The 27,078-nt window shown below is 36.7% G+C and overlaps 2 protein-coding genes across 15 annotated transcripts in view; one reads left to right on the forward strand and one right to left on the reverse strand.

Annotated features, from left to right (window-relative positions):
- WNT16 (Wnt family member 16) overlaps positions 1 to 27,078 on the forward strand; it is an 873,674-nt gene that overhangs the window by 642,154 nt on the left and 204,442 nt on the right. The window lies entirely within an intron of this gene.
- Positions 1 to 27,078, reverse strand: part of CADPS2 (calcium dependent secretion activator 2) — a 327,121-nt gene that overhangs the window by 167,786 nt on the left and 132,257 nt on the right. For all 14 annotated transcript variants that reach the window (XM_050892956.1, XM_050892948.1, XM_050892951.1 and 11 more), the window contains 3 exons: positions 22,079 to 22,159; positions 18,030 to 18,266; positions 13,836 to 13,957 (listed from right to left, as the gene is read on the reverse strand). In XM_050892956.1, coding sequence (XP_050748913.1) covers positions 13,836 to 13,957; positions 18,030 to 18,266; positions 22,079 to 22,159 — 440 coding nt within the window. The remainder of the gene's footprint in view (positions 1 to 13,835; positions 13,958 to 18,029; positions 18,267 to 22,078; positions 22,160 to 27,078) is intronic.

Raw genomic sequence — 27,078 nt, forward strand, 5'->3', positions numbered from 1 at the left:
ACACTAATATTTCCTGTTCTCACATCTGCTTAATCTCATTGGAGTAGCTGTAGTGGAATATTTCCTTTAAATTTATAAGCTAAGCTGCTAGGTATAGGTCGGACAAATCTGTGTTTTTCTTCTAAGGTTGGGGTTGCACCCTGATATTTTCCTGGAGAAAATACAGTACTTCTCAGAAATGTCTTTCTGATCCACAGATTAAAAGTCAACCACCGTACAAAGGATTGTTTGTATTATTCATAAGACTGAATAACTTTTTAGTTGTTTAACTGAACAACTTTTTGACCATTTTTAAATAAGAACCAACAATGTGGCCTCCAGAATTTGAGCACTGAATAAAGAAAAGTTACTTTTCTTTATATTTTAGCTTTCAACAGCAATAACAGTGTAATATTTTCTGCAAGAAAATAAATCCTACAGCTGACTTCCTTTCATACAGGGGAGCAGGTGAACCTGTAGGTTGTAACTTGGTTTTCTGTGAAAACAGAAGGAAACTGTATGCGTCATTTTGATCTCATTTGAGTCAAAATATGTTGCAGGTAATTTATTTCAAGCTTGCTCTGTTATGGAGATGCTGAACTGTGGAAGGAAGAGTGAGCAGGATGAACAGGTATATTAATTCACCTAATTTCTGAAGTTGCTATTTATAAAAAGTATATCTTCAATAATTCTTCACATAATAGAAAACTGTAATGCTTTGTATTTGTAATAGTGTATGTTTTAACTACCAAATGTATGTAAGCAATGGAAACAGCAAACCAGCCACTTCCACACATTTGAAGTAGCCATTGATTTATGAATATCTGTCCAATGATTTTTGCTAATGTGAACAATTGTGGTGCTGAATGTGTCTAAATGGAAAGTGCAAAAGTTTTGTCAAAAAAAGTGTGGATCTCATGCAGTATTCATATTAAGTTAAAAAATTCCCATTATTGTCTGTTGTTTTTTTTTTTTAAATCTTGCTAGAAAAGTAGTCAAAAGTAACAATAATTTCGGTGCTACATGCTGCAGTGTCGCTCACTGCACTGCCAGCTGCAGCCCGTGTAGCATACTTGAGACCTCTAAAAACACCAACTTTAAGACTAAAAAAAACCCCAATCCTGCCTCTTCAGGCTCTCATTTTGCTACATCATTTTCCTTTGTATACATAATTTTTCTGCTTTCACCTACTCATTCTCTTTACTTTAGAAACTGCAATGATTTGATGTTTGATCATCTTCAACCATAAGCCCTAGGCTTTTCACCGTATTTACACTGCTGTCAGAGGTATGTGGGCTGATACCACAATTAGTGACAGAGTCCTTTGCCAAAGTTTATTTCCTTTCACTGCAAAAGTATCCACTACCAGCAAGCAGGTGGACGTTTATTTCAGGTAAAGATTTATCACTGTGCCACAAAGCCCTCTAAGCAAATTTATTTTTCTGCTTCATTTTGGAACACATTTCGTATACTGGAAACAGCGGCAAATTTCTCTCTCAGATTTTCCACCCTAATCATGGTCTCTGTCAGTCAAAACTTTTCTTTATGAGATCTTAAATCTCCAGTCTTACACAGGAGTGAATGTTATAAAATTTATTATTCTAAGCAAACATCTAGAAATTTTATTTTAGCCCTACTTATTGGAACATTTTCTTTCTGACAAAATATCAAGTCCACAGAATTTTGCACCATCAGGAATTGATTTTCCTCAGCAGTTAGGAAATCTTCTCCTTTTTGAAACCAATACCAGAGTGTATTGGTCTCCTTGGTGCCTCATTATGCATCTTTCCAGGTTTGATTCTTGGTTTAAATCTACTGCCTAAATCTATCTCAACAGGTTTCTTAATTCTTCATTAAATCACCTTAAGAGGTCTTCTGAAAGAGTTTTCTTATTTCCTATCCATGCAGGGATGTGCTACAGAGCTGGAATGAGCAGGAAGACCCACCAAAACCAGTTTGTTAGGTGTCCGACTGCTCCACAGGACTAAGAGATTTACCAGCACTTCATCTTTGCACAACTCGGAGCTGGACTGGAAATACAATGTTCAGGCCCCTGTAACATCTCCGTGAAATCAACTATTTCAAGAATCTATACCACCTGCATTGTTTCTACTTTGTTTAGAAACATATTTTAACTGTAGAAAAATAGGTATCTATAAACTTCAGGTTAGAAATCATACTTACAGTGCAAGTCGTGAGATGAAAGGCCGGGAAACAAGAAGACAGACGAGACTCAGCACCTCCCTGACACATCTGACTACACTGATACTTTAATCTAGTTCAAAACACCTTAAATCCAGGCCTGACAAACATTCTGTTGTTAGTGAAGTATTGTGTGAATGTGGAATTTATGAAGTGTTGCACATTACTGACTACAACTGCATATATACAGACAGAGAGAGAAAAAATGTGAGAGAGCAAGCAAGCTGCTGTACCAGCAGTGCAAGTTACCCCACAGCGATCTGACAATAAATCTTTAATTTGATGAGGAGGCTCCATTCAGCCAAACAAAACCAGAGTTAAATCCATACTTATCTGATTATGGCTTTTTTACTGAGACTCCCAAAGAAAGTACGAGTTGCTACTAATTGCTGCTAGTTCTTCTCCACTAATAATTGGACACATATTGTAAGCATTTCCTTTTCTCTTATGAGCACAGAAATACCCATCCATTTGGCAATGACTGACACCAGGATGCTACACTAGAAACCATGGCCTTAACACTAACAGCTGTCTCATACAACCCAAAGGCATGTTTATTTTCTGTCTTTTGCACGCCTTACAAAGTAATATGAACATTCCAGCTTCTCCCTTTAATGAAAGTTCTTGAAAAAGGATGTTGAAATGTTACTGCACAACCAACAGAAGTCTATTATGCACCATCAAGGGTTAATAGGGTAATGATTATTCCTTATATGCAACATTACAACCATTATTTTTTCATATACATATATATTTACATATATATTCTCCATTACATCAATGGGATCTGGAATTCATGTTTGAAACCACAAGGGAAAGAGTTTGTATGTTTGTACCTTTCTATAATGCTTATAATGTGGTTTAGATTGCAAAGATTTTTCTGGGGAAAAAATATAATCTACATTTTCTTACTTCTCTATTTGAAAATTACTCCTTTATTTTGATGGAAGCACAAGAAGCATAATTTCCTCCATCAGAGCAAGCACATTAAACTGCAGCTGAAAGGCAATGCATAAAGTTCTAAACAAATCATAATGTCCTTTTACAGTAGAAGCACAGACAAGCCCTGTGCTCAGGCAAACTAAACCGTGAGCTTGACCAAGTATCTTGGCCTTTCATCGCTAACCTCATCTAATCTTTTATGTGTCTTGACTCTGTTCTTCCCTGTGTTACTGTGATTCCACTATTTATGCAGATATCTTGCTGAGAACGACAGATTGATTGTTTTACAATCCCTACTACAGAAACACTGATACTTTGCAGAAAAACTTTCAGGGCTGTCAGCTAGTGAAGAAGCATTACAATAGTAATGGTTTTAACCCTGAGATTCCCATCAAAATCTTCCTAAAACTACAAAATACAGATATGACAAAGATAATTTGTTCTACAGAGATGGATGACAGTAGGAAGGAGAAGTACAGAAACAAGGGAAATTTTGGTATAAGGATGGAAAGTCATACAATTGCCTTTAAGTGTCACCTTTGATTCCACCTAAGCAGGGTCTACACTACTGCCCCTTACTTTTTCTTTTCCCTTTTTTTTTTTTCCCTTTTACCATTTTTCATTCATTTCCATCTGTATGGGAACTTTTGACTCGGCACACTAGCGGTTTGAAATGCAGACTAACAAGCCATCTCTTCAGTGCTTCCCTTATAGAAAAGTTGGGTGTTCAGCACCTGTAGCTGCATACACTAAGTAGCCCGGCATTCAATTTCTGAATGCATTGTCGAGTCACTATCTAGTACAGTCACTCAGAAAGAGTGAATGGTTTTGGGTTTTTTTTCCTGTGGAGTCAGCAGTAAAATAAAAGGCTTTTGGGATGGTTGTTACAAAACATTGGCAATCCCTTCTTGGAACTCTGCTCTGAAGAACTGAAAGCTCCAAACTGGATCCTTACTTCGGCAACAGCAAGGATACAGTGTTTTGATGGATATGCTATATTGTAAAGCCCCTTTACACAACTAGACTAATATGAAAGGAAGAAAAGAATAATCTGATCATATGGTGTTTTTTTCAGGGTTTGCTTTTGGTAAAAATAATAACTGTTTTAAATAAAGGAACTAACAGAGCTCAAAATTACTAACCATTTATTCACAGAGCTAATAATGAGCTAGACACAATCATCTAATTCTTTTTAAACATAAAACATTATTAATATCTGAAAAAATCACATGTAAAAAAAGGACAAAATGGTGAATAGTTTTTCTTTAAAATAAAAAAGTGTCTAATACAAACCAGAAAGGAAAACCAGAAGAGGCGTTCAAAGCATAATAAGCAACTAAGTAAAAACACTCATTTAGGCTTTCTACACTGAAAATGAGAAAAGTGCACTCTAACACTACAGACTGCTATTATGACAAGGATTGTCATCACAAACATAAAACAGTACAAATAAATTATTACTTAGTCCGGCTTTCCCATCTCATTTTCAATACAGGCAACCAAGACAAGTCAGGGTGAAGATTTTCAAGGGTATGTAACAAGACTGACACACTGTCAGGTGCTGGGAACCATTGCTACATATTGTGTGAAGAATTCATGAGAGGCATTAACTCCTGTTTCCCACCGAGTTTCAAACCCAGCTAGGGGCTGGACACAAAGGCAAGACATGGTCATTTATGCTCTCGAAATTTCTATATGCATATTTACTTCACTTTTGCCTTGAAAAAGATAATTATGAATCCATCGTAACACTGTTAAAAGTTGCAAATCCTATTTATTTCATGTTATTTAGTATTTGTGTGACACTTTAAACCTTCAAAATGCTGTACAAATGTTGATAAACTGACAGTACTTTGATGAAGCAGATAGATGTTGTCGTCTCAGTCTCAAGATGTGGGAAAACAAATCACAAAATAGACTGACCTATCTGAGCCTGCACAGTCTATCAGGAAAGACCCAGGAATCAAATCAGAAAATTTCAGTATTCCATCTGGCATCACACCACTTCTCTTTTATTCTGAAACCCCTTTTACTCCTCTTTCTGACTCTTTCCGTTCTTATCAGTTGTCCAGATTATTCTGCCTTTGTTTCTGCTGTCCACCTACTCTCAATCTGCTGGTATTGCTTTCAAGTAGGCACATTAACCTGTAGACTCATACCTTACGTGCTACGCAGTTATTAAGAAATTTCAAGATCTAGAAATTTTTTTTCTTCATCTGTTCAGTGGACTATTCTGTATTCTAAAAGTACTGGACCTCTTGACAGCTCTGAGGATCAATGCACATACTAACACAGTGACAGCAAAGAAGAGTCTGCCCATGGTGGGGTGAAAAACAGTTTTCTGAGTGTCATGAGCATTTGAGATGTACAAAGTATTCTTAGCCTGAACAGGACTCAAAGGCAAAAACTTCTTGCTTTTAAACCCTTCCCCTCCACCTTTCTCTTCACCCAAAACAACAAACCAAAACTAAATAAAACCATAAAATTTGTTCCAATTCAAACACTATATCTAGGCAAATGTTTAGCAATTATTTTGAATGTACCTATATTATATTGCTTACAACAAATATAAGAAAATTTTTGAAAGGTCTCTTCAAACCAAGATACAAGAACGGTATATTTTGAAAATGTAAAATAAGACATTTTGATCATATAAAAATTTAAGGGAAATCAAAAGGAATTGTTTTCACGTCAACTATTGCCCACAAACAATAACGAGATTTTCCACAGATGAGGCAGGTGCAGACCACTTTGAATGACAAATTTCAAATCCACTCTACCAGAGCACTCCAGAAGGAGACTGGAGGTAAAATTTGAGATAATCCTTCCCAACACCATCTTTTTTTTGACAGACCACCATCCCTCTTCATGATACTTTACAGGCTGCCTTTGCCTTCACTTTGACCCAGCCAGAGACCAGGTAGCTGTATTAGTAAGAGACTCAGCCTGGTCCAAAACATTTTTCTTCTAAGCAGGATTTAATTGGCTTTGGCTCAACACCACACTATTCATAGCCAAATGCCTTCCAGTTTGAAGCTGGGTCACATATCTATAGATGCTTTAGCGCAATGCTAGAGAACACTTATGTCTGTCTGCTAAATGTTAGTCACATTTGCTGTGGATCAGGTGGGAATGAGAATGGAAACAGATATATCATGTACATTAAGCAGCGTGTAAACAGTCTTTCTCCAAGCCCTGACTGTTATAGTGAAAGGGATAACAGTGGGACATGCATCTTCAAGCCCCGAGGTTTCCAAAACGCACTATGAAATAAAACTGGTATCAGTCTTGCAAGAGACATGTAATGTCATTATACATTTTAAAAGAAGACAGTCACCCCAAAACAGCTATTCTTTCCAGCAGTGACACTAGATGAGCAGGGTTCATATCCCGACTCTGAACAGAGAACCTGTTAATCATAAAGCCCTCATCCCACCGGCTTTCTGCGTGGGGTCTAAGCACTACAGCAGAAGGTGGTGCACCACAGCCGCAGTCTTCAGAAGTGCAAACATCACACCAGGGCAGAAATCCTGGTTGCTTTCAGTCAATTATTAGCATGCTGAGCACACAGGAGCAAGGAGAACAACCAGGATTTAGCCAGAACAATCAAAAAGATTAAGGTGAAGAAAATTAAAAAAAGATACGCCCTGGTGGCAGAAGGATTATGTTCATTGCTAACTATCCAAATAGAGCAGAGATTACAACCAACTTTAATTATCTCCTTCCTCCTCTCATCTCAATTTCTTCCATGCCACAGTTGTCTTGATCTGACAAGTGAATATTCCCTTCTAACAGTGGTGGTTTTCACAAGTCCCTTAGGTAGATAGACTTATGAGAGAATAATTTAGGAGTTAATCATAGAATCACCGTAAAATTTAGGCTGGAAGGAACCTCTGGAGGTCATCTAGTTCAAACCCTGCGCAGAGCAAGGCCAGTTAAAATCAGGTTGCTTAGGTTATTATCCAGTCGAGTTTCAAATTTCTTTTAACATTAAGAGCCTGTATGTAATTCATATTTCTCTGCAATGAGAGGTGAAAAATCTCTTAGACAATATAAAATAGTAATCAATGACAGAACATAGCATAGAAACTTACTTATTTTAGAAATCCCATATCTTTTTCTTGTGGATATCATATTACTCTCTATATTTGAGCTGATTAGGTATTATTTCCTTTCTTCAAAGAAGCAAGCAATTGATCAGGCATCAAGAATAACTGGATAAAATTGTCATGTAAATTTTTAGCTGAATCCATATTCCTTTTGTGAAACTCTTCAATCATTAATCCAGAACACAGGCTAGGATAAATGTGTATTTTTTTCTTCTCCATCTTTTCCTTTGGAGAACCAAGAAAACATCAGATAATTTCCTACTGGCAATTTCTTTTTTCCTCTTCACAGCTGGATACTAGACCGACATATATGGTATTTACTCATAGCACCCAATTTTTTGAAAGGTAGTTTCTTCCACCCTACTTTGTGAATTGCTCCAATCATGACAATCCAAAAAAGAAAGACTACTGACATACAACAAGATGAAAGCCATGATGGAATTTATCCTTTAAAGACACAAAGATGAATCTTCGAGCAAATGATAATAATCATTATACAACTCGATCAAATCTAGTTTCTGAAAGCCGATGCACTTTGTTTCCTGTCATGATCCTTACCCCACTGGCTTCCCTAAAATTCCAAAATACTTATTAAAGGATCACGCTCACCTTCACCAAGTTTTCAACATTATCCACATCAACATAATTATGTCTCTCAGGCTTTAGCCTTTGAAAAGATCTTATGAATAATACACAGAGGTTCTCTAACATACAACCTCACTCTTGTAAATGTTGCATAAAATGTATTTATATTTTAAAGAAAATAAGTCTGGATGCCAAAAGCAGGCTGAACAATTCTACTTTGTTATCCTCTGCAAGATCAACGCTGGATGTCACTGCACTTATCTGTAAGTAAAAAACTTCCAGAAGTAACAGTCAAAAGAACAGGTGAAGTCCATCAAGCAAAAGACTCCGTTCAAGAAGCTAAATCCTAAAGAGAATTTATCCTCAGAAGATAAAATAGGAAGTATATGAACAACAAGTTAAGTACGTTAGATCAGGCACTATGAAATTGCAATCTCATTATCCCTCTGTAAAAATCCCATGTGCAAATATACTCATTTCAACAAAAAAGCACCCAGACAAACAATGGAAAAAACCCCCACACCCTAAGGAGAGTTGGTCGGCTTGCCAGCAACAGACTAGTTTGATTAGTGCCTATCTGATCAGTAAACACTTGTGTTTCTGTCCCTCGTTTCTCCCTATGTTTAGTCTCTAGTTTTATACTTAAGACTCGAAGCAATATGAGGGCAGGGACAACATTTTCATTTTACTTTTTTGCCTGTGCAAGAGCAATAACATGGATTCCGACACATGTAAACAATATAAGGAATGATTACTGAAAACTAACAGTATAATTAAAGTATTACTAACCAAATTAATCTCATTTATGCAGATGTATCAGACTCAGAGCCGTAGCAGGTGGGAAAGAAAAAAGAGTAGGTGTGCTTTCTGTTTCCTTACATACTGTACATCTGTGTCGTGCAACCACAAGTTAGGTGACAGTTGTAGGTATGATCATCTCTTTGTTTCCCTCAATTAAAAATAAAAATTAGAAAGTTGTAGGGACTATGATGAAGAAATAAAACTAGCTGATGCTTGGAATGTGATTGTCACAGATTATAAATGTTGTCTATCCGTTTTCCCTTCAGAAATGTCATCTTAGGCCATATCCTCAAAAAATTCTATTAAAAAAGTATTATTTTTTTCATGAGTGACCATGTTGTTTCAGGAAGTTCTAAATTTTGGAAATTAAGCTTTTTTTTTTTTTTTTTAAAACTGTTCTATAAAATTTTTGCTAAGTAATCTTTATTTATGTATGCACAAGTCCTCATACTTCAAATACTTCATGGAATTAACCATGGTAGAATATTGCATAAAAATAACATGAGCAGCATTTACTTTTTTTGTGCGGTCTTGACCGAGGTTCCCTGCCTCCTCTGGTCAGGTATTTAATCACGCATTCTTCACATACTTCTAATATATAATAGCCCTTTTTATAAGGTTATGCAATCACCGGCAGCAAAATATGATCATCTTATTTGTCTTGTCTACATGAAGAATATCCTGGCTCCATTAAAATTTTCTCATCATGCAAGATACGATCTTTTTCTATTGCATAAATATGTGACAACAAAATGTCGCCTGTTATGATAAAAAGCATATTCCCATCTTTTATCTTTAGGTATGATTATACATACTCAAAAGATGACATTTTCAAGAAACCACATTATTTAATATTCAGAACAAATAAAAATCAATGATAAGAAAACATGTGGACACCAGACTCCACAAGACTAAAAACTAAGCCACATCAGTAACATTTGAAAAATGAAATTAGCACTGGATTTTGCAACATGACCCCCTGTGGCGTCACAGCAACAAAGTTATGCAAAGCTTCATACAACTGAAGGGGTCCTCTGAAGGCTCTGCTTACTGATCTCTGGCTGAAAAGGTCACAGGCTATGTTGGAGGGATTTTCAGCAGGGCTAAAAGGCAGGAAACAGTTGGAAGGAATGAAGAAATATTTCACAGGCAATAATAAAAATTTTATAGAGTTTGCATGTGAAGCTGTATGACTGATCTGTTTGTAAAATTGTCCAAGACTTAAGCTCAGTCAAACTATATTGTTCTATAGCATTTGCATTTTAGAATGACCGTTAGCCACTTAGTAACACACATATAAACAGTGCTTTCTTTAGCTTATTAAAGAAGAAAATGAAGCACTTCAATATAAACTCACAAAATTATTACTCAAAGAGAGAGAAAGCAGACAGAGGTTAAAAGCATTAAGAAACCAGAAAATATTTCTTACTGATAAAAACTGTGCTCTCCTCTCTGGGACTCTAATTAGGTCTCTCCCCTTTAAGAAAGAACATTGTTTCTAATTTCCTTATTACTCTTACGGTAGCATTCAGGGATTCAGAGGAATACTTAAATGTATATTCATAAAAATAACTGAGAAAATATTCAGCATTTTGGAATAGTGGATAAATCCTGAATTAAGTCTCCACTTGACTCATGCTTCCATTAATCTCCACTCTAAGGTCACACTGGCTTGCACTCCATTTTGAAGCATTCGTCCAAGTGTCTCGTTTTCTCCTTTTCACTGTCAAAGCTTTTGAAACTTCTGACTGAGTAGCAGCACTGCACTGCATACACTGATGTTTCGCAGATGAAAAAAATAGGCATAAATAATTCTTTATACTGCTTCTTTCCACAAATGTAGCTACCAGTTCAAAAGGATAAACCAACTACAGAAAATGTGTATGACAAGCACATGATTTGGAGCTCTTGCCAGCAGCCTCCCACAGCAGGCTGGTGGTAATAATTCACTTTTCATCACTGTCTCATTCTATGCTTAGTATGAGAGCTTTGCTACCCTTTTCTACCTGCACGTCCTACATAAAATCTGAAGTTATGTTCTCATTTATCTGGGATTTGTCAATGCAAATACGTTACTGCCAGTGATTTGAAGAGTTGAGCTGAACTGCAGTTCTCGATTCCTTTTTTTCTTTTGCAATGAGTTTTGTGTTTTCTCCTCCAGCCTCACTGATTATTTTCCTTCATATCAGAATGACAGTACTGAAAATTATCCCAGTAAGGAGCCAGCTCCAGCAGCAGGCAAAGTAGGCAGTAGCCTGGGGCAGCCGACAGCTTGTTTTTTCTGTATCAGAAAAGAGATGGACTGGCTGTGCTTGCCCAGCTGGTCACTGGCCTCTACTTACATGACTTTGCCCATTGCTGCCAAAGGACCGAGGGGGAAAGGAGGCATCTCTCTTCCCAGTAGCAGTACCATTACTAACATCAACAGGAGCAGAAAGTCACTTCTGTTTCCACCTCTTCCCATACCTCCTCTTTGCAGAAGAACATCCAACCCTTCACCCAGTGACTGACCCTCCCCATCACCCTGGCAGGTCCCTATCAGAGAACAGTGATGAGTGCTGGAAGAAGCAGGGGGGCAAGAGGAGGCAGATGACTGCGTGGGGCAAGGGATGCGTTGGTCATAAAAGTAAGAAAGATCTTAGAAGGACTGGACACAGGCTGGGATAGGAGAGAGAAAAAAAGAGGACACCTTAAGTCTTCTGAAATTTGGGACTCCTCCCTGCCTGTAACAGTATTTTGTAGGCTCTCTTCCACCAGTGTAATTTTCTAATTAAACTCTGCCAAGTCCTCTTAGTTCCCTCTGCCACCAACCAAAAAAAAGCAATGTTGCTACTGTCAAGAAAACCTGATTTGGCTTTAACAGAAAAAATAAACTGTGGAATAAAGGATCTCCCATTCCATAGGCAGCTTCCTCCATCTTCTTTACTGTTTGCCCATAATTTGCTAATTTCATGCTTGTCTAATTTAATATCCTCCTCCGTTGCCTCAAACTACATCTCCATATACGCTCACAAACTACATTTCTCTATATGCTCATAATCATAGTGTATGCCAGTGTCTCATTATTACTCTTGCCAGAAATGGAAAACAGTATAACTCAGAAGAGCACAAGAACTAGACAGATTTTAGAGCTCTATCAGCTGTGCCCCTTCAACGTACACTGTTTTGTAGGACAGCAGGTCAACAGCACCAGTAACTCCCATTCCTGTCCTTCCAGAGTACAGTTCAGGGCATCTCTCAATCATCCACTTCCTAAAGATGCATAATTTTTTTCCATGCAAATCCATATGAATTTGGTTCATACAACATCAGTTACATGGAATAGCCCATAACCTGTCTTTCTCCCATATTCAATCAACTCATACCTATTGAGCCTGAAATCCACTAAATTGGTTAACAAGCTCAGAGCAGGTCTCAACATTACCCCTTTTCCTAGAAACACTCCAGTTGTTCTCATATTGACTCCGTCTATTCTGGAACTTCCTTTTCACAAAGTTTATACTTTAACAGGTAGGAAAATCAACTAATCTGTTATTAACTTTTACTGGATGTATCTATACACAATGTATACCTTCTGATTGGTTTTACAACCTTTACCTTAACCTGCAGCCCTCAGTATGTAATAAGCAAACCATGAACTGACCGTGAAGCATCCCTACCATGTTTTGTTCACCATATCTGGAAATAGCTAGAGAGAAACAAAATCCTTAACATCTACAGACTGTTTTCTGGAAGGAGAATAACTGTGCCCAAGATTCAAGAATTTGTGTATTGTAGGTGATTTAGGGAGATTTGAAGACCCAAACCAATGACATCAGAAGTTAATTGGGCATTTAAAACAGAAGCTAACAAGTTCAAGGGTGAGGAAAAAGAGAGACACACCATCAGAAGAAACAGGAACCTTGACTGTGACAGTAGGCAAAGGTTGGAGGCACTCGTTGCAGGGAACAGTACGAGAGCAACTCTGAGTTTGAAGACAAAGCACAGCTTGGAGATGTGCCCTCCATGAGAAAGCCTTGCGACTCTCGTGGGACCCTGAGCCACCAGAGAATGCCCCAACAGGTCCACAAATGATCAGGGGATGTTGCATACCCACTTATGACCCTGCTTCAATGTGTGTATCTGCGTGTCTTTTGCGCTACTGTTGCTTTTAGAAGTTCCTCACGTACGACATGCAAATGATAAGATTGAGCATTCCTGTGCCCTGGCGAAGGAACACAGCCAGGGACTGCGACAAGTGAATTTTACATCTTGTCCCACATAGAGTTCTGCAAAGCTGTTTCAATATGTTATTGGAGTAGGCTGCTCCAGTAAAGGAAATTTGCTGCAACTAGGAGAAAGGCCACCAAATTAGATCTCCTCCTCCTCCCAACCCCAGAAGAGGCAGATAAAACTCTGTGCTTATAATTTTGCCTAACAGAAGTCTGTATTTGTGGTCTGAATGGAATAGAAACCACCATCCCAACTCCGCTGAAGATGTTTTCTCAGATACTGTAACAACTGCAATTTTTAAATTGTCTTTCAGAAGGCACACTATGGTGCCAGTAAAACCCCAACATGCTGTCTGGAAAGTTATCTACAAAAGATTCCAAATGACGTTTTAACAGAGAGAAAAGTGTCTGAAGTCAATGTGTAGGTCAAACAAATCAACCAAAAAACACACTTAATTTTCTTCCTCTCTGCCACTCTGACTGGTTCAACTACAGATGGCATGATGTTATCCCCCTCCAAGTCAGTTTGCTGACTGCCTCCCTCAAAAATTAATTGAAAGAAGTGGATCCTATAATTCAAAATGAAATAGGCTCAGCAGGTGAGTAAGCTTTGTCAAGATTGATTACTGAGTATTGATTTTCCACCCATTGTACAAGTTACACTCCACAAGGCCACCTGCACATTAACCTAGAATACATAAAATCACCTCGGGCTAACATCTATAGAGAGGTTTGTATTTCAGAGAATGCAGTCTCTAGCTCTTTTCCTCACACATACATTCAATGGCATTCACTTGGAAAGCATTCACACTTTGTACTTACTTCACCATAAATAACTATTACTTGTATTTTCATTTTTCAAAAAGAATTTAAGATAACTACCCAGGAAAAAACTTCATATAACCTAGCGCTAACTTAATTGCAAAAACTGTAAAGATAGTCAGTTAGGCTCTCTCATGATATGAAGGAAAGAGATGCTGGATGCAGCAACAGCAGAGTGGCTTACTGTGGCCTGGAAGCTTCTGCTTGGTCTGTCTGAAGCTTCTCACCCCCTTCCACTTCCATGGTGCAGTAGACAATTCGATTGGGAGCGACTGACTTTAAACCTTGTACCTCCATTATAACAATCTGAGGAAAAGAAAGCAAATAGTTTATCCTTCAGAAAACATTACTTAATACAGCTATTGCAGTACTAAGCTCCACACAGGTAAAAAAAAAAAAAAAAAAAAGAAAAAAAATCCCCAAACGCCACTCATTCAAATCTTCACAGACAGAGAAGTGTTTTAATTTTGCCTTCTTTTTCCACTTTCAACAACATATAGTAGGAGTTGAAATTTTTGCTCTGTTTCTACTTGGACAAGGACCAAAACCTCACCCCAATCATAATTTAAATGCTAGTAGTTGAATTTGAGACTAATGTCTAAATATAATTCTAAATCTTAATACATGAGGAAATGTATCTTTTAAGCAGTCATTTAAATAATTATTTATAGAACAAATAGGTTACTGAGTCAGACTCTAAACAAGACAAGTAAGTATCACATCTTGAAAGGTTAATCGTGGTGCTGTGACACTGGAGGTTGCAACCCTTGAATCTCAGCAGTGATTTAGTGGTGTGCTGAGCATGAGGCAGATCAGAGCATCGCTATCAGCTGCTGTAATTTTTTTCCCCCGCTACTTACCTCGTTTCCCTCTCCCAGCTCAGTACTTGCAGTCAGGTTCAGCGTGCATATGGGGACGGGGCGGGGAGAGAAAGGGAAAAAGCCACCACTACCAGCTGCACCCTGAGAAATTTCCTCACCAGGGAAATTCTGAGCTTGGCAGATCCCATAGTTTTTCAGCTCCTCTAAACTACTCAGTTACAGCTCAGAAGAGCCAAATGCAGCCCTATTTCAAATGCCCTCCGCCTTTTATAAACCTTACAGTTTGTCACAGTGTGAAATTATTGGAATTTTTACACTTCAGATGTTTCTAATTCAGAGAAGATTTGAGAAGAAAGTCAGGTTTCTCTGCTTGCTTTGGAAAAGCTGCTTTCCTTTCCAGCCCCATTTGGGCCTATGAGAAGAAACTGGGAAAAATGTAGTCCATTTAATCAGCAGAGACGCTGTCCTCAACTGAACTATACATGAAAACCAGTATGTGTTTGATTGTTTTAAAGGTGACAAAAGTAATGACTACTTTTGGTCTCATTAGAGGCAATTGGTTTCTTAGGTCAGCAAGCAACTGCTAAAATATTTTGCTATTAAACTGTTTGCATATTTGCCAATTTGTTTCTATTCAAGTATGTTAAGCCAGACTTCACCCCTAGCTGTAAAATGCTTTGTACTTTAAAACTCCCAGAACCTTAGTAATAGTTAGACGTCTTGTAAAATTGCTGGTTTGGTAATATTACAGTGAGATGACAGTCATTGATCATTTAGAACATTTTTACATTACTCATAAATTATCAACACTGCCTATTACAGTTTATAAATAATAACAGCAATTCAGGGAGAATGACGTCATCATCTCTCTTTTCCATCTTTTGTAGTCCAGGAATTCAAGTAGTTATCAAAGTGATCAACGACCACTGAGAGACTGCACTAGAGGTCCTTCTAGCTAATATGCCCTATACGGTCTTTCCACATGCCAAACGTATGTCCTTGTTGAATGCAGACTTCATGTTTATTCATTTTTATTTTGATACTTCTTTTCCTTGAGTTTGCAATGTAATTGTGCAGTACATTTGCCTTTGGTAGCAATTCTGGATTCCAGCAATGGAAAAAAGTTGCATTTCATTAGGAAGGAAACTGCCACAAGCTGATTTACTAGCTCATTAGCTGATAAACAGCTTCCTAGATATTGCTTGTCTATTCTGAAACTGTCCAACAGCTGAAGAACATAAGTGATTAAGTCTTCTCCTACTACTTTGATATTTTACTTATTTATTTTACAAATTTCTGCAAACAGGCTATTTGAGGAAACATCCAGCTTGCAAAAACAGTCACTGTTGCTTGCAGTGATACGCAGGGGTGTCTCTTATCTTAGCCAGCAAGGTCCATTCCCACCAGAACATTATAAATGTTAATAACGTCTTTTACTGTTCTGTCTTAATAACAACATGCAGTGGCAGCATGAGCCCCAGCCACTTCCCCCCCCGCCAAGAAATTTTCATCGAGTTCTTATACTCTATCCTAATGTTTAGACATGTTCTAGATTTCCTGTTTGTTCATGTGCCTGTGCAGCAGCCCCCAGCGGGGATTTTGCTGGTTACCCTACAATTTAGTTAGGTCACACCACAAAAGACATGACATGGATATGTTTATGTGTTATTCAAGAAGTGTGAAATTGTGCACATATGACCTCGCATTTTCCAAAAACAAATATCAGTTCAGGTGTTTCCTTTTGCCCTTACATCCTCTGAGATTTAGCTTCCCAAGAGTAAGATATGCACACACTTGTCGAGCAAGAAACTCAACTTATGTGGTTAACACCATGTTTAAAATGAAAATTTGCCCTACTAAAAACGGCTACATGTAGAGTAACACTTTAATTCATTGCCTTGCACAGGATGAACTGTAGATTACTAACCTTGCAGAACATCTGTGTGTTTTCTTTGTCAGTGATGGGGGGGGGGTGGAAAAGCTAAGTTCACCAGACCTAATAGTCTACATTTCTGGTGTGAGAGGGGAAGGGCTGTAAACAAAGCAAAACTATTCCAAATTTACCGGAAATTATATCTCCTGTCATTTTTCATTTCATGATTGTTTCAAATCTTTTGCTGTGCTTTTCCCCCAAATATCACATCGTTTTTAGTACATACTTAATATTGCTCTCTAGAGGCAAGAGAAAGCTTTTCTTCTTCTTACATCCCTCACCAAGCAAATTTTCTTGAAGATAGAAAACCTTATCTACAAACTTTTTCAGGTACTTTATGGGTGCTTCAGAACTACTCTTTGTTATTGCTATTTATGGACCATTCCAGGCTTGGTATTCCACTTGAGCAGACACAGCACACATGACGGAGACGCACAGGATTCAGCACAGGAGTTACAAAACTACTTCATCATTTCATATACTTCAGTGTTAAGGCCTGCACTCCAGTTTTACACACTCGATGAACTAATACTTTTTGGCGTATAGAATGATGGATCTTACTACTCTTTGAAAGCTGATGTTGGGCTTTTATGTTACTAGCTAGTAATATTAAAATTGCATACAGTGGGATAAGTAATTTCTCTGTTATACAAAGGATTTAAACTTTTTCATCTGTCCATTTTTGACGTTTTTGTAATTCTATGTGTATATTGATGACATGGGAAAGAAAAATTGATCTGAATTTTCAACATTACATGAAAAAAGCAGATGCTCATTTCACTTAAGAAAAAACATTGTTTAAAAGATAAACAATTTTTGTTTGTTTTAAACCATTTAACAATTGAAATATTTATTCTGTAACATTCTCCATGGTCTTAAACAAAGTAGAGCCACTTCAAGTGCATAGCACAAGTGTGGCACCTTCTCACCAACAAACACACAATGCGCACACTGGAAATGTTTTGATTCTATTATTATTGAAAGAGAGATCAGCATTTCCTGATATACACATTTGTGGAATTGGACCTGAGCTATGATGCTGTCATCAGATATGTTTAAGTAACTAACTGTATTTGTGTTTTCTTCTTGAAGTCAGTTGAGCTCTATACGGATTAGGACTGCATTCCTATAGACCAGACTTCCTGCATAATCTCAGTAAACATGAGCTAGTTTCTCAAGGAAAATGCAGAAATTTATAAAAATCTGCTATGATCACCAGTAAAAAAAAAAATTTTTGTTTATGCTCTAAATGCTTTCAGTGAGAAAAGACAACTGGTTTGTAAAATTCTATGAATGAGTTCCTGATAACAACAGTGTTTTATTATTACGTTCAAAAGTATACTTAGGTATTTAATGTACTGGAATCCATTTAAAGTTAAATTTGTGTGGGAGATTCAACTGCCCACACTGCTGTGTGGGCCCAAATGCAACTACTGCCGCAAGAGGAAAATGAATCATATAGCTGTATTCTAACTCCTAATTATCAAAGAGACAGAGAATAATTTACCTCTTTAATATAAAATTTTAAAATTACCAAGGAAGGAATAATAACAAAAAAGTAGCAAGACACAGAAATTCTAGTAATTTAAACTGTCAACAAGTTTTCTGTGAAATATGTGATTACCTCTAATGTGAAGGAGAGGACCACATCAGACTTCGACAGCTGAACCTCATTTTCATCTCCTATGTCCAAGAATGCAGAATTCTGTGATCGCTTTAACTTCTGCAGTTTAAATTCCGGCCCACCTTTAGACACTGGAAGACTTTCCAAATTTGCCATCAGTAAATTCACTGAAGACCGCAACTCTTCTATGTACATGTTCTCCATTTCTCTTGTTACGAATTTTGGGAATTTTCTTTCCTTGGAAGATATATTTTAAAAGTTAGGGAGGAAAAAAAAAAATCATCCCACATTATACATCATGTTAATTTACTTATTTGCTGTCAGTTAAGAGATATTTAATAAAAATAAGTCTTAATTCCAGTGTCTATCTATGTTTATATCTTCAAAACAGTAATGAGAAGGCTAATCCAGTCTCATAAATACAGTTAATTTTGACAAGAAGAAATGTAGTTTGAATTGAGAATTCCATCATAATCCTCAAATATGTTAGACAAAATATCTTTTTGAACATATTAAAAAAATAAAGTAAGGGGCATTTGTAAAAACGGAACCGCTTGCCCCCCAGAATCATTTAGCCATAAAGCCAGGTTGAATATGTACACATTAGATATTTCTAATACACGTTTTAAGTGTATCAATTCACAATATACCTTTAATGTTACCTTCAAATATTTTATAAATTGACAAAATGAACGGTCCACTAATAATTTTGTTACTTCATCCATTCCCCATGCTACCAAAAATAAGTCAATCACATTCATGCTTCTAACATAAAGCTGTTAAACTACAACCATGACATGAAATTCCTATCATTGCTTATTTCTATTTTTAATAATAGGTCATTCATTTTGAAAGTAATGCTGAATTATTACACACGGGATTATTTTAAACATAAGTGTTAGAGAGAACTTAAAAATAACTTTTTTTCTTCTGTAGGAGTTAGATATTAGTGTTTAAATATTGTGTTTATAACAAAGAGGGAACATATAAACATATATAAGGCATATATGAACACATACAGAGCCAATTTTCTGCACAGTTTCTCCTGATATTGAACATAGGGCAGTTTGGGAGAATACATCACTCAAGATTAAACAAAAACGTACATCATTCTAAAATATATGTTTTACATATAAGTGAGAAACAAACACTACTCCCCACGTATTGTCTGCAAAGGTAGGCACCTTGCTTCTAAACCAGACAATTTTTATCGTTAGCTGTTATAAGCAGTATCATAAAATGTTTTACATTAAAACCTTTACAGTTGATTTTGTTTCAATAACAAAGACCAAGCAAGCTGACTGTGACCCAAAACACATGCAGCAAGCCCAGTGGTCTGGCTCATTACAGCATTACAGAGCCAGTATATTACAGATTGAAAAAGAAAAAAAAGTTACTTATAGTTAGAAACTAAAAACACAGGGTAAGGTTCAGGGTGCTGTAGCCAAAAAAACCCCACTTCAGAGTGTTTTTTGAACTGTACCTTATCCTGTGAGGATCATTCAAATAATTATATGCCAACACAGAAGACAGACTGTTATTATGTTGTTAAAAGATCTTTCCTCTTGTTAAGATGCTTTTTCCACTCCAATGTAAAAACTGAGGAAACTTTTTACAATGCCTTTTGCTGTATATTTTTTATGACTATAATCTTCCATGATTTAAGACAGCACTATCAGAATATATGGAGGTCTTTATTTCTGTAACACCTGAATGTTTGTAGCCACTTCTCTCCTTCACAAAACAAGGGTGAGGATCCTCCATAAAGACTCTGAGGTCTACAAATTTCACCCCTCCCACCCCCCTCACCTTTTATTTGCTTTTTTAAAACGGTGAATTTGTAACAAATTGCTATAGCACATAATATTTAAAATAATTTTGACACACAATAAGAATAGTGAGGCCTTTCCACTATTTTTTAGTGCATATGCACAGGAATGTAATTACGTTGATTTGAAAGGCCCGAATCGTCTGAAGAAGAACACATCCCCCAGCACAGCACTGGAATTTTGGGAACTCTGACTGCAACATACTCGAATATATCCTGAAACAAAGACCCTGGGGACAGATGTGAGACACTGATCAGGCTGATGTACACACTAGCCTTTAGGTCTGGATTCTGACAGTGCTAAAATGGATTTTCAGGATGTGTTTCTCAAGGAGAAAAGACACTGGGTAGTCTCTTCATAGGATCACATAAAAGTTTATCTTAGATAAGCATAGTACCAGTTACAATAGGCAGAAAGCCCCATTAGGTCATACATACTTTGATTTCAACTACTTTAAATTTAGTCATATGAAGAAACAGATGGGCAAATAGATGCACAAATTCCCCATTGATTTCATTCTGTCATAGATGAACATATTTCTAAGGTTCTTGCCTCCATTAAATAGGCTAAATTATCTTTTCTGCTAAAATAAACTTCTCATATATAATTAAGAACTTGTAAAATCAGCAAGTAATGTATTATAGGAATCATGAATGAGACCTCAACAACAACAAAAAAAGCTGTACGCAGAGATTTCTCTCTAGCTGCGCTGATCTTTTGAGACTGCAGTTTAATAATTCTCATACAGGCAGATAATCACTGAAAACCCTTTTCTTTACCCACAAAGATGCTAGAATACATAACCTAGTATCAAAAAGCTTTTTACCTTGGTTTTGAGCTCTGAGAATAAAGTTCATGTTTTGCAGCATTTGATTGCTTAGGCTTAAATGACCTTAATAATTCTCACAGCTGCTAGAATTAGGCCTAGCTCTCAAAGTCCACCATAAAAAAATCTGCATTTCAAGTAGTTTAAAAGAGATGTATGAAAACTCTGATTTGTGACTTGGATGTACCATGTAGGACATGAGTTCCTTATTCTGTGCAAAACTGTGCAGTTGACACTGTGGCAACCATGAGAATTTTCAAGTAATGGTTTGGGTAAAAAATGGATAAATAATTTTTTCTTTAAAAAATCTACAGCTGTGCAGTGTATGCACATTAGAGACAGAAAGAACAAGATTTACACCGTTTAAATAGTGCTCATAATTTTCACTCGCTTTAAAAGGAATTTGAAACTTTTATGGACAGCATTTTGCTTTTTAGGAAAATTATACCTCCAAGTTGTTATTTATGAACTTCATACACCTAAATGATATTTTTTTCCTTTTAAAGAAACAAGCAAATCTTAACTGCTTTACAATTAATATCATATTAATATAATTTTTTCTGCACACACAGAGTATAACGTACATGCTTCTAATATTTTGTAACTTTTGGAGCTAAAGGCAAGAAGGCAACAGAGCAAACATAGGATTATTGGACAACTTTGATTATAAGCTCAGGCTTCACAGAAGACTGAAGAGACTTGAGATTGCCTTTCTGGGACAAAGGAGTCCTTCACCAAAATTTAATAAGATATGGCCAGGGACAATACCAATCCCACCTGGGATATTTAATACAGAAGGGCATAATCTTGTCCATTGAAACAAAATGCAAGCTATAGGAGAGAAAAATCAGCTTGGCTTTGTAAAATTTACAAAAAGAATTTATAATTTACCCAATCATCACTAATTTGACTCACTCATAGTTTGTTAGTTGCAATACTCATATAACCATTATGAACTTAGACTTAATCTATAAATGTAAACTATATTATATATACTTAAAAAGTATATCACATATAACCGGTCGTAAGACATAAACATTATGGTTATACCCTAAGCACAGCATAATGCACCTGTGTATATAAAAGATGACTTATTTCAATCCAAAATACATAATCCCAAAAGTGCAAATAATATATCCTTTGTTTCACCGCTCGACTTGCTGATGAAGGAAATGCAGGATCACACAGCACATGACTTTCCAAAAACAAGTTTTGCTTTCTCCCTACCTCTGTTGACACAGAAACTCCAGAGCAGAAAGAAATGCATCTGCCAGACTGTTTTCAAATGATCTTCTGCTTAATTTCAGAATCAGAAACTGGAAACACACACTATGTATCGTCCCGCTCAATCTCATATGAAGATATGGTTTTGGTATATGAAAGCAACCACTTACCCTTGCCATTTGTTCTGCCAATTGTAGCCGTCCATCTAGTTCACGTCTGATCTGGGCTGCTTGCTCATCTCCATTATCCAACTTGGACAGAGAACAAAAATAATGTTAACTGTGAGAAACACACTATATTTTAACTTTATAGCAAGTAATGTAGTTAAAAACAAAACAGAAATTAATTGCATCCTTTTCGTCTTAAAATTAGTGAAACGCTAAGCAAATACATGGCTTTCAGTCTTACCAAGATGAAAGAAATGTAATGGCCAGCAGTTACCCATGGCAGTCAGGGTCTCTGAAGGGTAGCCAGCATTCCCTTGAGTTTTTAATACTCAGGCTAAACAGAAGTATTATTTCCTTATGAAAATAGCAGCTGAAAACATTTCTCCATGAAGCAGAAAACTGGACTGACAGACTGGCTTAGAAAATGTTTGCAAGAAAATCTGCTCTTTGGTGCCATGAGTTCCTGTATAGGAATATATAGGGAAAGAAAACAGTGTGGCTATGCCTTCTAAGTATGGTATTATTTCACTCACGTAGCTCTTTTCCCAAAATATTGGCCAACTGCTCACATCAAGGCATACGCAATTTTTAAGCCTCCGATATTTTCATACCTAGGGAACAGTCATGACTAAATGTCTGACTTCCATCAGGGAGGTAAAGGGGAAGGACACATCTCTTCACCTCAACGGAACAGCCGGGTCTCAACAGAAAGGAGACTCCCCAACCCATTTTTCACCTGTTTACTTGTTAAGGGCGGTAGGGGGAGTGTAGGTGAAGTGGGGCTTCACCTCAACGCGCTGACCTGCACAGGTGGTTAAGAGGAAGAAGAGTGATGCATCTGGAAAAGATCAGGCACAAATTGCCTTCTTACCTGAATAAATGTCAAACAAGGACAAAGATGGAGTCCCAATGGAGGGCTCTCTCTGTCCCTCAGGCTAACCACAGACACAATGCGACATGCTGATACAACCTTAGTGCATTTAGTATGCGGCTAAGGTTTAAGGATACCTGAATTGCTCTTCACTAAAAAAAACTTAAATTGATTAGGGATGTAAACTGGCAAAAATTTGGTTCTCTAATTAAATGAGATCTTCAGCTAAAGAATGCACAATTAGTTTCGTAAATGATTCATTACATTAAGCTATGGTTTTTAAGTAAGACTGCTATTCAGTGCATCAGGCCAAATACATGACACCATCTCCTTTGCAACGGTCCTCAGCTAAATCCGTTAGATCTTATTGAACCAAGGCACTCATGAAACTAAGGCATTTTTTTCTTTCAAAATTCAATTTAAAAAAAGGAATAATTAAAAATACACTCTCCAGTGCTTACAGGTCAATTACAGCATTATGCTTAATGCAAATCTGACCACATTTAGCAACAGGATGAAAAGTTTTCCACTGCTAGTACGGAAGCGATGACAGAACATGCAATCTGTCACCTGTGCAATCTGGCATCTCACAAGATCCTTGCAGGAACTGATCCAGACTACCAGAAAGCAAGAGAACAAAACCTGATGGCGTCCCCAAAAGAGGCTCAAGTTTAAACTAGAGAGTAGAAGATGGATCATGTTGCAGACTGGAAGGGTCCTCCTGCTAAGCGTGTCTGTAAATCTGCTCCTAGTTTGACTGTGAGCATAAATGGCAAGAGCGTTCTCGATGAAAGCAAGTATTTTAGGTTTTCAGAACACAACTACAGTATTTCAAATAAATTCTCAAATTTGTATTCTTCCATTTCTTAACAGAGTAAGAGACTGCTTATTGAACTTGTCACCAAGAATATTTCTAACTTCTATTTTCCTTTGTATTATAACCACATAATTTTTGCAATTATTTTTGTTTAATCAGTATGAAAGTCAGTCTAATATGAAAAACAATTTTGTTTTCCTTTTTGGGCTAAGAGAAGGTCAACATTATTTTAATAATATAACCCATGACAGGCAATTGCTTGAAAAATATCTGCTTGAAGGTAATTTTGATGACTGAATTTTGATTTCTGCAAAAAGGAGGGTGTGGGAGAGCAGAACGAAGCTAAAACTTTTTCCTGTGTCAATGCACAACTTAAGTGACTGCCTCTACTATTAACTCATTTGAAGAGGCAAATCTTTTGTTTAAAGACTGATATTTAGTTATTTTTCCATTTAAAAAAACACATGATCATTTAAGTTAATGAAGGTGTAATCTGGTTTTGTAAATCTTAGCATTTTTTCCTTAACTATGCTTTGCTTCCCATTATCTGTTTGTACTTCAGTACTCAAAAATGTGCTGATTTCCCTACTTACTTACTTTTAAACTTCAGTCTTCTTCCTGAAATACTTATACATTTTAATGGTTTTGTTCATGTATGTATGTAATGATGTTTTGTAAGGTATGGAAAGAAGCTAAAGAGGTGAAACACCAAAGAATGTTGCTTTACTTATACAAAAGAGCCAAGGTAAGACTGGTAGGTCATTCACAGCTGTCCTAATAAGAATTAAAGTTGTTGATATTAGTATTTTTGCAGTATGCAAAATGAAGTGACAATGAGAAAAACAGTAACTTTGATATCATATTCCATGCAAGGTCATTCTACTTGTTTTTATTCTAAAGTCAACAAAATGCATGAAAAACAACTTTGCGAGCAAAGCAGTCAGCAATTATGAATGTGTAATCAATCATGCTTTATATATCTACTGAATCTGAAGTGACAACAACAGTAAGACTGAGCAGATTCTGAAAATGCATTGGAATTTGTGAGTTGTGTCCACTTTTTTACATAGGGAAGACACTTGATACAACCTACCATATGGGTAGGAAGCAGTGACAAGGCTTAACATTAAGTGTACCCTTTTCCTTAATTCCTTATTCGTGGATCAAACCCGTACCCAAGACATCTGTGGAATACACAGTTATGACAACCATCGCAGTAATTTTCCAATCGTTAAATAAAAACTAGAAAAGCATATGACACTATGCATAGAAATTAATATAAATGTAACACTGCAGAATAAAAATCCAGATTCTTCTCAGTATTGCAACTGAAATTTGGTCAAAAAAAATCATTAACTGGTAATCACCTAAAATTCAAGCAAAGGTTTGGTTTTTATTTTGTTTTTGTTTTTTTAAAGAATAATTGGCATTTACATGGCATCATATAATGCTTCCCACCCTTAAATATGAAGGCAAGTTTTTTTAAAACCAGTTATAGCCTTAGAGATTATTTTAAAAGAGGGTACATATGAATTCCATTTAACAAAAACATTTCAGCTTTCTGCAGTGGTAGTATTTATACACCATAGCTATTTACTGACTGCACCAACACTAGAGATGCTCCTCATGTCGCTTAAACCTCACATAACCAATTAGTCAGTATTTTAGCAGCAGGGGACCTCACTACAGAAGACTCTACAGACACCAGAGATCTGTTTTCAGTATAAAATACATTAGAAGTCCTGAGTAAACAAAGTTTCCCCTAAATGCCATGTATCTGGCCCCCAAAACTTGTAAAACCTATGCAAAGACACTGACTCCCCTTTTGAGGGCTAGTTCATTCAGTAGGAAAATTTCCAACCGAGCAAGAGTATGAATAAGACAGTTGTGTCACTTGTGCCCTTTATTTTTGCAAAGATGATTATTTGGATTTTAAAAGCTTCTTCAGAAAAATCAGTAGTTATGAATGACTATGCTTGGGTGAATAAGAAGCTACTTTTTATTAAAAGAAAAAAGTGGTAGCTTATAATCTTTTCTTTCCCAATGGTGTTATATAAAAACAGCTTTCTAAAATAAACCTGCCACCATTAGCCATCAAGCTATTCATTTGAAAATGTTTTTATTCATTAATGCTTGAAGTTGCCTTTGTTTTCTCTCACTCTGAAAAGGGCAATCATTTTTATTACAAACTTCTTTATTAGTAGAGATGGAGTGGGAACGTCCTCAATATGCAAGTTGCCCAACAATACTTATTAGAGGATGTTTTCAGTTGCTTATATAAGTGTTGACTTCTAAAAGACAGACTGAAGTTTTCTACTCCAAATTTCTGCTTTAACAATTTCAACCAAAACACTCCATTGCTTCTGAAGAGGCTAGGGAAGAAAATATACTGCTTTATCCATGAGAAAAATGGTGACCATCTTGTCAAAGAGCTCTAGCACCATCTTGCTTTGAAGTAAAGATCTGAAATTTAGCAGGGCCCCATCTGTGAAAATCTGCTCAACTCTGGCCAAGTTACGAACCTTTGAAAAATCAACTTTGCAGCAGTCAGGCTACAAACAGCCACTACCAGAGGCTAGATCAGATTCAGCATTCAGACTTGTCTTCAGGTCGTGCTGCTCTCTACGTTGAATATGCACGGACTCTATGCTCCTCAGATTATTTGCTCATTTAAGAAAGACTGTAAGTTTATCAGAGTTAAAAATCACTATTCAGATCAACAGCATGATATCTTGCTTGACAAAATGTTGTTTAATTTGTGTGCCTAAACAGCACAGAAGAGAAATACATCTGAATGAATTAATGTTTCCATATTTTAACAGGCTGGAAAAGACTGCATACTTTGTGATTCCTATTTAAATAATAACTTTTTAAAAAAATATTACTTAAAAGGCTGCAATAGATCTGTGTATTTTGGTGCAAAAGAAAAATGGTACACTGGCAAAAAATCGGGTTAATGTGCAAAAGCAACTTAAGGTAAAAAAGATACTAATGCTGCAAAGAGGTACTGCACTCATTCGCATTCCTCTACATACAAAGTAAGTCAGATATCCTATGCCCAAGAAACAAGACCAGTTCAAGTATGGATGAGTACTGACCTGCTGCAAGTTACTGTTCTTCACATTCACAAGTGCTGAAACTAACTGGTAGTTCCTTGAAGTGACTGTTTTATTAATGCTCGGTTAGCTTCCCTGCAGCTCTCTAATTCACAGTACCATCAATGTGAAATTACATTTACCTGCCCATAGTGATATAAATTTCTCTACATTTAATGACTAAATTGACAGTATACATGTCTTAGGACTTGCTCTTCTC

This window comes from Gymnogyps californianus, chromosome 1, assembly GCF_018139145.2.
Source record: "Gymnogyps californianus isolate 813 chromosome 1, ASM1813914v2, whole genome shotgun sequence".
In the NCBI taxonomy this organism is placed as follows: domain Eukaryota; kingdom Metazoa; phylum Chordata; class Aves; order Accipitriformes; family Cathartidae; genus Gymnogyps; species Gymnogyps californianus.